General features: G+C 42.4%; 1 protein-coding gene across 2 annotated transcripts in view; it reads left to right on the top strand.

Annotated features, from left to right (window-relative positions):
• PEX1 (peroxisomal biogenesis factor 1) overlaps window positions 1–13,515 on the top strand; it is an 81,600-nt gene that overhangs the window by 13,114 nt on the left and 54,971 nt on the right. For both annotated transcript variants that reach the window (XM_077268182.1, XM_077268181.1), the window contains exons 3-7: window positions 3,481–3,564; window positions 4,620–4,734; window positions 9,291–9,982; window positions 10,871–10,990; window positions 11,355–11,478. In XM_077268182.1, the coding sequence (XP_077124297.1) occupies window positions 3,481–3,564; window positions 4,620–4,734; window positions 9,291–9,982; window positions 10,871–10,990; window positions 11,355–11,478 (1,135 nt within the window). The remainder of the gene's footprint in view (window positions 1–3,480; window positions 3,565–4,619; window positions 4,735–9,290; window positions 9,983–10,870; window positions 10,991–11,354; window positions 11,479–13,515) is intronic.

Here is a 13,515-nt window from a genome sequence, read left to right as displayed (position 1 = left end):
CCTCCTTATACACGGCCTCCCCTCCTTGTACACGGCCTCCCCTCCTTGTACACGGTCTCCCCTCCTTATACACGGCCTCCCCTCCTTGTACACGGCCTCCCCTCCTTGTACACGGCCTCCCCTCCTTATACACGGCCTCCCCTCCTTATACACGGCCTCCCCTCCTTATACACGGCCTCCCCTCCTTATACACGGCCTCCCCTCCTTGTACACGGCCTCCCCTCACTATACATGGCGTCCCCTCCTTATACACGGCCTCCCCTCCTTGTACACGGCCTCCCCTCCTTATACACGGCCTCCCCTCACTATACATGGCGTCCCCTCCTTATACACGGCCTCCCCTCACTATACACGGCCTCCCCTCCTTATACACGGCCTCCCCTCACTATACACGGTCTCCCCTCCTTATACACGGCCTCCTCTCCTTGTACACGGCCTCCCCTCACTATACACGGCCTCCCCTCCTTATACACGGCCTCCCCTCACTATACATGGCGTCCCCTCCTTATACACGGCCTCCCTTCCTTATACACGGCCTCCCCTCACTATACATGGCGTCCCCTCACTATACACGGCCTCCCCTCCTTATACACGGCCTCCCCTCACTATACACGGTCTCCCCTCCTTATACACGGCCTCCCCTCCTTATACACGGCCTCCCCTCCTTATACACGGCCTCCCCTCCTTATACACGGCCTCCCCTCCTTGTACATGGCCTCCCCTCACTATACACGGCCTCCCCTCCTTATACACGGCCTCCCCTCCTTATACACGGCCTCCCCTCCTTATACACGGCCTCCCCTCCTTATACACGGCCTCCCCTCCTTATACACGGCGTCCCCTCCTTATACACGGCCTCCCCTCCTTATACACGGCCTCCCCTCACTATACATGGCGTCCCCTCCTTATACACGGCCTCCCCTCCTTATACACGGCCTCCCCTCCTTATACACGGTCTCCCCTCCTTATACATGGTCTCCCCTCCTTATACACGGCCTACCCTCCTTATACACGGCCTCCCCTCCTTATACACGGCCTCCCCTCACTATACACGGCGTCCCCTCCTTATACACGGCCTCCCCTCCTTATACACGGCCTCCCCTCACTATACATGGCGTCCCCTCCTTGTACACGGCCTCCCCTCCTTATACACGGTCTCCCCTCCTTATACATGGTCTCCCCTCCTTATACATGGCCTCCCCTCCTTATACACGGCCTCCCCTCCTTATACACGGCCTCCCCTCCTTATACACGGCCTCCCCTCCTTGTACACGGCCTCCCCTCCTTATACACGGCCTCCCCTCCTTGTACACGGCCTCCCCTCCTTATACACGGCCTCCCCTCACTATACATGGCGTCCCCTCCTTATACACGACCTCCCCTCCTTATACACGGCCTCCCCTCCTTGTACACGGCCTCCCCTCCTTATACACGGCCTCCCCTCACTATACATGGCGTCCCCTCCTTATACACGGTCTCCCCTCCTTATACACGGTCTCCCCTCCTTATACACGGCCTACCCTCCTTATACATGGTCTCCCCTCCTTATACACGGCCTACCCTCCTTATACACGGCCTCCCCTCCTTATACACGGCCTCCCCTCCTTGTACACGGCCTCCCCTCCTTGTACACGGCCTCCCCTCATACACGACCTCCCCTCATACACGGCGTCCCCTCCTTATACGCGGCCTCCCCTCCTTATACACGGCCTCCCCTCCTTATACACGGCGTCCCCTCCTTATACACGGCGTCCCCTCCTTATACATGGCCTCCCCTCCTTATACATGGCCTCCCCTCCTTATACACGGCCTCCCCTCCTTATACATGGCCTCCCCTCCTTATACATGGCCTCCCCTCCTTATACACGGCCTCCCCTCCTTATACACGTCGTCCTACATCACCTCTGGTCTTAATAAACCAATGCTGAGATTATGCGGTGTCATTATCATATAATGTGACGCAATTGCCGTGTTCCATAATATTGTGACACAAAATGCGCCAGCAGTATGAAAAATAAAAAAGATAGTGGCAGTTGTACAATGTCTGTCAATGTGCAGCACCGTTCACATGGAAGGGTTGTTTTGCTTTTTTTAAGTGGCTTTGCTCTAAAATTGTGATCAGCCCAGTCAAAAGGCTGCAAAAAATAAATAAAACTTCCCCAAAAATTTAGTTTTTCCTGAGGCGTTTTTTACTTGGAAAAAACATATTTTTTTAACACCTCAAAAGCTTATGTGTGAACAGGGCCTGATTGGGATTTAGGCTGCTTTCACACATCTGACTTTCATGGTCTGCGTCCACATCGCCGTGAGGTCCGGTCCGGCCGTGGCTCTCCTGATAGTCATATATGGCCTGTGGGCAGTCTGGGCTTTGTGGTACGTGTACAGTCTGTGAAATGCACACATGCTGTCAGACCAGATTTCCATTGGCTAAAGCTGTAAAGCTGGCGTATATCTACGTGCACAATATATATATATATATATATATATATATATATATATATATATATATATATATATATATATATATATATGTATGTATATATATATATATATATATATATGTATATATATATATATATATATACACATATAAATAAATATACTTGTGTAAAATATATTTGTAAAATAAAAAAAATCTAAAAGTTCATATCCCTTCTCTTTTACTGCAATGTACCGTAAATAAAATCGAATAAATAATCCAAACAAATGAATCTCAATGTGCGGAACTATCGAAAGCAATTAAATATAATAATAATATTTACACCATATGATGAACACAGAATAGAAAAATAAAAATGGCAGAATCGCTGGGTTTCAGTCTCTTTGCCTCAAAAACAAAAAAAAAAGGAATAGAAGAAATCAGAAAATCGTCTGGACCCCAAAATTTGCTCGAATTAAAAACTACAGCTTGTACTGCAAGAAATAAAGAAGAAAAAAAAATCTCTGATACGACTCTATCAACCTAAAAACAAAAAGTTATAGCCTATTGCCCAATGACCCCCATAATCCTGCAGCCGGCAGAAGGGATGAGACCAGATCTGTTGTTAGGGGAAGTCAACCATAAAAATGTAATGTCCTTTTTTTTTTTTTTTCCTTTTTCCATTTTTTTTTTATAAAGAATGAATAGTGATGTGTTTTCACTTTGGTTAAAGGGAATTGCCTTCATCCCTGGCGAGTTTTGCAAAATGGCACCTACAACTGTCGGGACATGCTAGTCAGTAGTTGTAGTTTTGCATCAGCTGCGGACTCATGGTTCGGAAGACCAGTGACTTAGACCGGGTTCACAAGTTATGGCCGAGGTGCAGACATGATGCCTTGTTGGTGCAACGTTCCTGGACCCCGTCGGGTTCGTAATTCCTATTAATTGCAATAGAGACCGACCATAAATTATAGGACTGACAACTTCCTCCCCTTCTTTCTCGATCCTCCTCCAATCTGTTATGCTTGTGATATCTTCACTATGTTAATATTTCTTTTCAGGTGTTCCTAAAGCCGTGTAGGAATGTCCCATCTTGTAAGGAAGTCATAGTGGAGCCTCTGTCTGCTGATGACTGGGAGATACTGGTAAAGTGCTTCTTTCATTTTTACATCACTCACCACTAGGGGGAGCTGACTGTATACATATTTATAAAGGTTCCATGGTTGCGTCTGACTTATGCAGACAGCACCTGGCAGCTTCAAGTCCCATAAGGAATATATATATATATATATATATATATATATATATATATATATATATAATAAAAAAAAATTCAAAATAAACTTTCTCTCTTGTTAATATTAAAAAAAAGTAGAATTTATAAAAAAATATAAAATTATTTAACTTTTACAGTTAGTGCACTGAGGCCAAAATAAGATCAAGATGCCAGAATTTCCATTTTTCGGTTGCTCCCTCCTTTAAAAAGCTATCAAAACATCCAGTGTACATCAAATGCTATCAATAAAGATATCCACTTGCACCACAAAAAAAACAATCTCTTCCCCAGCGCCATTTACATAAAAATAAAAGTCTTGGCAGCACAAATCAAACTTTTTATTTATTTATATTAGAAATGTATGATTTTTTTTCTCACGAATAAGTAATTACAATATTATGTCAGTTTGGTATCCCCGTTGGCAGAAGAGTCCTGGTGTCACTTTTTTTTACTGCCTTGTGAATGCTTTAAAATAAACAGAACAAAAAATACAATGGCGGAATTGCATTTTTTTCACCATTTTACCGCATTTGGATTTTTTTCCCCCCAGTTTTTCAGTACATTATATGGTAAATTATATGACTTTATTTAAAACTACAACTCGCCCTGTAAAAAAAACAAACAAGAAACCCGCATACATCTATGATGACTAAAAAAAAACGACATCTGTCTCTTGGAAGAAGGGGAGGAAAAAGTGAAAGTGCAAAAATGAGAATTGGTAGGGGTTAATATAACATACAGGAAAATGATTTCTTCGACTCCATAGCCCGGGAGTGCGGTCACGGAGTTCCTGCCGTGGCTAAATTTGTCTCGGTAACATCGGAGATCCATATCTTCCCGTGACCCTCATGACCATAATTACAAAGTCAATGTTCAGAGTCTGATTTATGATATTTTATGGTATTAACCTCTATGTATTCTCAGGAGCTGCATGCGTCTGCCCTTGAAATGCACCTTCTGGACCAGATCCGGATAGTTTACCCCAAAGCCGTGTTTCCAGTGTGGGTGGACCTGCACACGTGTATATACATTCAGATAGGTGAGTAGTAGTGTATAGACTATATACCACCATAGTCACTTCTATACCTAGCAATGAATATCTGGAAGCCCTGGAATAGAACGTTCTCCTACTTCGTATCTTTGATCTCTCGCTTACATAAGTCGCGTCACTATGGGTCCGTTCTTCTGACCTATATGTATACGTGATGTATGTAGTGACATGCCATATATTGGCTTACGTCACCTATGGCCTCCCATCCTGCATGCATCCCCTCTTAATACTTCTACAATAATTTTCCATAAGGGAAAATAAAGAATACCGGCGTGCACTAGTCAGACGTATTGTATATGGTTTTGGCGTAGAACTTGTTTATTATGTTCTATGAGCCGGTTCGGCCGATATGTGTCTGGGGTCGATTTCATTACATGTATTAATTATGGTTCCGTCACAAAACTAAACAGTTTGACTATGGTTTTATTATAAGAAAAGTGTTATCTAAAAATTACCCATTGATTAAATCTGGTTTTTATCTTTTTTTTTTTTTTTTGATTCAACTTTTTAAAATCATGTATTTTTTCTTAAAGCATATGACACGCCATTAACACAGTCCGATACAATTTCCAGACAAATACCGTACATTAGATACATGACCTGATAATATATTTTCATTTTACTAAACACCCTTACCACCTAACCAACCCTTTTTTAATTCAACTTAAACAAAGATCAGAATTTTTTTTTTAAATTTTCACAATGGTCAGTATCTCTAATACTTCACACATATTTCCTATGTACAGATGTGTTTTCAGCCGTTTAATTATAAAAATGGTTGCTAATACCTCCATATACAGTAGATAACACAGGATCCACCATTCACAATAGGTGATGTCACAGCTCACCTCCTCCTCCTGTACAATGACTGATAACACCTCTATATACAGTAGATAACACAGGATCCACCATTCACAATAGGTGATGTCACAGCTCACCACCTCCTCCTGTACAATGACTGATAACACCTCTATATACAGTATATAACACAGGATCCATCATTCACAATAGGTGATGTCACAGCTCACTTCCTCCTCCTGTACAATGACTGATAACACCTATATATACAGTAGATAACACAGGATCCACCATTCACAATAGGTGATGTCACAGCTCACCACCTCCTCCTGTACAATGACTGATAACACCTCTATATACAGTAGATAACCCAGGATCCATCATTCACAATAGGTGATGTCACAGCTCGCCTCCTCCTCCTGTACAATTACTGATAACACCTCTATATACAGTAGATAACACAGGGTCCTCCATTCACAATAGGTGATGTCACAGCTCACCTCCTCCTCCTGTACAATGACTGATAACACCTCTATATACAGTAGATAACACAGGATCCACCATTCACAATAGGTGATGTCACAGCTCACCTCCTCCTCCTGTACAATGACTGATAACACCTCTATATACAGTGGGATAACACAGGATCCACCATTCACAATAGGTGATATCACAGCTCACCTCCTCCTGTACAATGACTGATAACACCTCTATATACAGTAGATAACACAGGATCCACCATTCACAATAGGTGATGTCACAGCTCACCTCCTCCTCCTGTACAATGACTGATAACACCTCTATATACAGTAGATAACACAGGATCCACCATTCACAATAGGTGATGTCACAGCTCACCTCCTCCTCCTGTACAATGACTGATAACACCTCTATATACAGTAGATAACACAGGATCCACCATTCACAATAGGTGATGTCACAGCTTACCTCCTCCTCCTGTACAATGACTGATAACACCTCTATATACAGTAGATAACACAGGATCCACCATTCACAATAGGTGATGTCACAGCTCACCTCCTCCTCCTGTACAATGACTGATAACACCTCTATATACAGTAGATAACACAGGATCCATCATTCACAATAGGTGATGTCACAGCTCACCTCCTCCTCCTGTACAATGACTGATAACACCTCTATATACAGTAGATAACACAGGATCCATCATTCACAATAGGTGATGTCACAGCTCACCTCCTCCTCCTGTACAATGACTGATAACACCTCTATATACAGTGGGATAACACAGGATCCACCATTCACAATAGGTGATGTCACAGCTCACCTCCTCCTCCTGTACAATGACTGATAACACCTCTATATACAGTAGATAACACAGGATCCACCATTCACAATAGGTGATGTCACAGCTCACCACCTCCTCCTGTACAATGACTGATAACACCTCTATATACAGTAGATAACACAGGATCCATCATTCACAATAGGTGATGTCACAGCTCGCCTCCTCCTCCTGTACAATTACTGATAACACCTCTATATACAGTAGATAACACAGGATCCACCATTCACAATAGGTGATGTCACAGCTCACCACCTCCTCCTGTACAATGACTGATAACACCTCTATATACAGTAGATAACACAGGATCCATCATTCACAATAGGTGATGTCACAGCTCACCTCCTCCTCCTGTACAATGACTGATAACACCTCTATATACAGTGGGATAACACAGGATCCACCATTCACAATAGGTAATGTCACAGCTCACCACCTCCTCCTGTACAATGACTGATAACACCTCTATATACAGTAGATAACACAGGATCCACCATTCACAATAGGTAATGTCACAGCTCACCACCTCCTCCTGTACAATGACTGATAACACCTCTATATACAGTAGATAACACAGGATCCATCATTCACAATAGGTGATGTCACAGCTCACCTCCTCCTCCTGTACAATGACTGATAACACCTCTATATACAGTAGATAACACAGGATCCATCATTCACAATAGGTGATGTCACAGCTCACCTCCTCCTCCTGTACAATGACTGATCACACCTCTATATACAGTAGATAACACAGGATCCACCATTCACAATAGGTGATGTCACAGCTCACCTCCTCCTCCTGTACAATGACTGATAACACCTCTATATACAGTGGGATAACACAGGATCCACCAGTCACAATAGGTGATGTCACAGCTCACCTCCTCCTCCTGTACAATGACTGATAACACCTCTATATACAGTAGATAACACAGGATCCACCATTCACAATAGGTGATGTCACAGCTCACCTCCTCCTCCTGTACAATGACTGATAGCACCTCTATATACAGTAGATAACACAGGATCCACCATTCACAATAGGTGATGTCACAGCTCACCTCCTCCTCCTGTACAATGACTGATAGCACCTCTATATACAGTAGATAACACAGGATCCACCATTCACAATAGGTGATATCACAGCTCACCTCCCCCTGTACAATGACTGATAACACCTCTATATACAGTAGATAACACAGGATCCTCCATTCACAATAGGTGATGTCACAGCTCACCTCCTCCTGTACAATGACTGATAACACCTCTATATACAGTAGATAACACAGGATCCATCATTCACAATAGGTGATGTCACAGCTCGCCTCCTCCTCCTGTACAATGACTGATAACACCTCTATATACAGTAGATAACAGGATCCACCATTCACAATAGGTGATGTCACAGCTCACCTCCTCCTCCTGTACAATGACTGATCACACCTCTATATACAGTAGATAACACAGGATCCACCATTCACAATAGGTGATGTCACAGCTCACCTCCTCCTCCTGTACAATGACTGATAACACCTCTATATACAGTAGATAACACAGGATCCACCATTCACAATAGGTGATGTCACAGCTCACCTCCTCCTCCTGTACAATGACTGATAGCACCTCTATATACAGTAGATAACACAGGATCCACCATTCACAATAGGTGATGTCACAGCTCACCTCCTCCTCCTGTACAATGACTGATAGCACCTCTATATACAGTAGATAACACAGGATCCACCATTCACAATAGGTGATATCACAGCTCACCTCCCCCTGTACAATGACTGATAACACCTCTATATACAGTAGATAACACAGGATCCACCATTCACAATAGGTGATGTCACAGCTCACCTCCTCCTCCTGTACAATGACTGATAGCACCTCTATATACAGTAGATAACACAGGATCCACCATTCACAATAGGTGATGTCAAAGCTCACCTCCTCCTCCTGTACAATGACTGATAACACCTCTATATACAGTGGGATAACACAGGATCCACCAGTCACAATAGGTGATGTCACAGCTCACCTCCTCCTCCTGTACAATGACTGATAACACCTCTATATACAGTAGATAACACAGGATCCACCATTCACAATAGGTGATGTCACAGCTCACCTCCTCCTCCTGTACAATCACTGATAACATCTCTATATACAGTAGATAACACAGGATCCACCATTCACAATAGGTGATGTCACAGCTCACCTCCTCCTGTATAATGACCTCTATATACAGGAGATAACACACATATGATGTCACCACTGTGCGTTTGTAGGAAGGTATTTAATGATTGAGGGGGTGATGGTAATCTCTGTACAGCGCTGCAGAATATGTTGGCACTATATAAACAAGGTGGGAGTAAAAACATTTTACAGTTATGAAAATTATTTTTCTCTGCAGGAGCTTTGACTCCAGCTGCAAGTTATGGCCGACTGGAACCTCTGACAGAGTTAATCGTGACTCCGAAAAACAGAACTTCTGAGAATGTTTTGTCACATTTGCCCCCTGCAGAATATGATCTTGGATCCCATAGAACAACTCATGGAACCACAAGTAGCAGCGATACGTCATCACTCAAAGACAGGAGTGAAACCTCTGAAATGCCCCCTCCGGAGGTCTCCAGTGTATGGGACTCTTTAGGAAATCTGTTTTCTTGGGCTTTGGGAAAAAATCCCTCTCGGACTCATCGTGGCCTCGATAAGGACGTCTTTGGGAGGACTGTGCTGAAAAGCGTTAGCCTAGGAGCGGTTTTCCGAGTCTCCCGCCATGTTCCTCCCATCATAAGAAATAGCCGAGCGTTCCTAGACCATACAGATGAGAACACGGTTCAGGTTTTTCTATGGTATCCAGAGCCTCCAGGTTTACTTCCAGACGTGGTTGTATCGTATGGGACAATTGTCGAAATCCCTTCTCCTAAGAGACGAAAGAAAAAGAGTAGCAAGTCGAGTGTGGAGCGATCTGACGGGAGGAATGAGGAGACCACGCAGATACCTGAAGCCGTGGTGAAGATTGTGTGGCACGGGTTTGACGATATCAAAGACGTCATTGACTATGACACCAGAAATGGAAATACACATATTGCAAAAGTTTGGGTCAGTGACTACATCGGCCGTCCAATATTCGTTGATAAATAAGTCGCTGTCTAGTATAGCGGTTTACAGGGTTCCTTATCCCCTTCCTGATCCAAGATGTAGTCTGATGTCATGGAGTGGATTCAGGAGCTGAGCCTGCACTACAAAGGGTTGGTGCTGACTGTGCTTTACAGCCGGCACCTGCCTCTAGAGACAGGAGGGACCGGAGATAGCTCTGATCTCTGCAGATATGTATATATATATATATATATATATATATATATATATATATATATATATATATATATATATATATATATATATATTTTTTTTTTAAATGTTTACATTTGCAGAGATGATCAATTCGATCTCCATGACCTTGGTCAATCAGTGACATCAGTGTTCACTGGCCTCTCGACAGGAGCCTCCTACCTTCAGGAACACCCGGCGTCTTTCATAATTTGTAGGCCCAGCGCAACGCCATTATTGCTGCGTGACGTTGCGCCAGATCTACTAATCAGAAGAGGTAGCGGCCGAGGAAGTGGTTCACATGGCTCCCATGCAGTCTAGTCTGGTCACAGACTACTGACATGGCCGCTGGACTATGCCTTTTGTTCGGCTCCCCCAGCGGTCACCCGTAATACTTCTGCAAACCTGGTTCACTTTTTTTGCATTGCCACCACAGGGAAAATGAAGCGTTACATGGTGCCCATTCCTATCAGTGAGTTGTCTGTATATTATAGAACAGGACATTTCCTATCATAGTAGCAGAGCAAGCAGAGCTGCAGTGTAAAGTAAGGGGGAAGGACAGAGTAACTAGATGTGGCAGCATACACATTGTGATATGATATGACAGTATTGTGTTTCTTGATTGTATGATTGTTTTTCCTATATGTTGTCTTCATGCAGATTCCTGAGAGATTAAGAAAGAACTTGAATGTTAATATATCCTCTGCCGTCAGGATACAGTCAATGGAACCCCGGCCCAAAATCCCTTCATCGATCACGCTGCAACCCAAGCAGTGCTTGGTGAGTGACTGGATCACAGATACTAAGTTTTCGGGTAATAGCAAGTGAGAGAAATTAATTTAAAAAAAAAAATCTGTTTTCAAATTTAACCGAGATGCCCGAATATTCTAAAAGGATGCAGTGTAAAGCATGGAGGAAAGACATTCCTTGTAAGACTGTGGGTTCTGTGATCCAGCAGTGCTAAGTGTATTTATGTGTTTAGGTCAGTGGCTTAATTACCCTTGGCGAGATCGCTATCTGAAGGTTTAATTTTCTTTACCGTTCTTTTCCTGGGCCACGTTATTCAGATTATTAAGATTTCAGCAATCATAGAAATGATAAAACCTAAAATCACTTTTAATATCGTAATAATTGTCTTTTAAAGGATAAAGACATTACAGCCGAAGAAATAAAAGCTGCGTTCAACTCGTGGCTGCACTCGCACACTACCTCATCCTCGCCGTGGATTTCAGGGAAAACAGACACTGCGCAGCTTTCTCTTTGTGAAGGCAAGTAATAAGAGAATGTTTTATAATTTATTGCCCTGAATATCTGTAACATAACTTGTTCTCACTGGACAATCCCTTTAACCTCTACTGCAGGATAGATGGCAGCTTGCTGATCAGTGGGGCCCAGTCTCAGGGACGCACACAGATCGGCTGATTGACATTTTTTTCTCCCCAGTGGGGCACCTTTATCTCTGGTACAAAATATATCGCCGATAGGTGAAGACTTTTTATCAGAAAAAAAAGGTTATTTATTATTAAATGTTTTGGATCTGGTTTATATGGAGATGAAACTTTTATATTTCAGATACCGTACATATATAGAGGATTTGAGTCCAGACCACATTAAGGTCTGTAAAGGCTCTTTGACAAGTCATTGTATGCAAAGCACTTCTTCCAGAACATACAGAGAAAACTGAATAACCCTGAGATCTTTTACACAGTGCCCAAATAATACCTCTATACAGTGCTCAGATACCTTTATACAGTACTCAAATAATACCTCCATATAGTGCTCAGATACCTTTATACAGTACTCAAATAATACCTCCATACAGTGCTCAGATACCTCTAAACAATACTCAAATAATACCTCCATACAGTGCTCAGACACCTCTATACAGTACTCTAATAATACCTCCATACAGTGCTCAGATACCTTTATACAGTACTCAAATAATACCTCCATACAGTGCTCAGATACCTCTAAACAATACTCAAATAATACCTCCATACAGTGCTCAAATACCTCTATACAATACACAAATAATACCTCCATACAGTGCTCAGATATCTCTATACAGTACTCAAATAATACCTCCATACAGTGCTCAGATACCTCTATACAGTACTCAAATAATACCTCCATACAGTGCTCAGATACCTCTATACAGTACTCAAATAATACCTCCATACAGTGCTCAAATACCTCCATACAGTGCTCAGATACCTCTATACAGTACTCAAATAATACCTCCATACAGTGCTCAGATACCTTTATACAGTACTCAAATAATACCTCCATACAGTGCTCAGATATCTCTATACAGTACTCAAATAATACCTCCATACAGTGCTCAGATACCTCTATACAGTACTCAAATAATACCTCCATAGAGTGCTCAGATACTTCTATACAGTATAGTGCTCAGATACCTCTATACAGTACTCAAATAATACCTCCATACAGTGCTCAGGTACCTCTATACAGTACTCAAATAATACCTCCATACAGTGCTCAGATACCTCTATACAGTACTCAAATAATACCTCCATACAGTGCTCAGATACCTCTATACAGTGCTCAAATAATACCTCCATACAGTGCTCAGATACCTCTATACAGTGCTCAAATAATACCTCCATACAGTGCTCAGATACCTCTATACAGTAGTCAAATAATACCTCCATACAGTGCTCAGATACCTTTATACAGTACTCAAATAATACCTCCATACAGTGCTCAGATATCTCTATACAGTACTCAAATAATACCTCCATACAGTGCTCAGATACCTCTATACAGTACTCAAATAATACCTCCATAGAGTGCTCAGATACTTCTATACAGTATAGTGCTCAGATACCTCTATACAGTACTCAAATAATACCTCCATACAGTGCTCAGATACCTCTATACAGTACTCAAATAATACTTTTATACAGTAGTCAAATAATACCTCCATACAGTGCTCAGATACCTCTATACAGTACTCAAATAATACCTCCATAGAGTGCTCAGATACCTCTATACAGTATAGTGCTCAGATACCTCAATACAGTAGTCAAATAATACCTCCATACAGTGCTCAGATACCTCTATACAATACACAAATAATACCTCCATACAGTGTTCAGATACCTCTATACAGTACTCAAATAATACCTCCATATAGTGCTCAGACACCTCTATACAGTACTCAAATAATACCTCCATACAGTGCTCAGATACCTCTATACAATACTCAAATAATACCTCCATACAGTGTTCAGATATGTCCATAGAGTGTTCAAATACCTCCATACAGTGTCCAAATACCC

The sequence above is a fragment of the Ranitomeya variabilis genome, chromosome 6 (assembly GCF_051348905.1).
Source record: "Ranitomeya variabilis isolate aRanVar5 chromosome 6, aRanVar5.hap1, whole genome shotgun sequence".
Taxonomy (NCBI): Eukaryota; Metazoa; Chordata; class Amphibia; order Anura; family Dendrobatidae; genus Ranitomeya; species Ranitomeya variabilis.
Note: the sequence above shows the minus strand (reverse complement) of the source record. Positions and strands in the feature narration are given on the sequence as shown.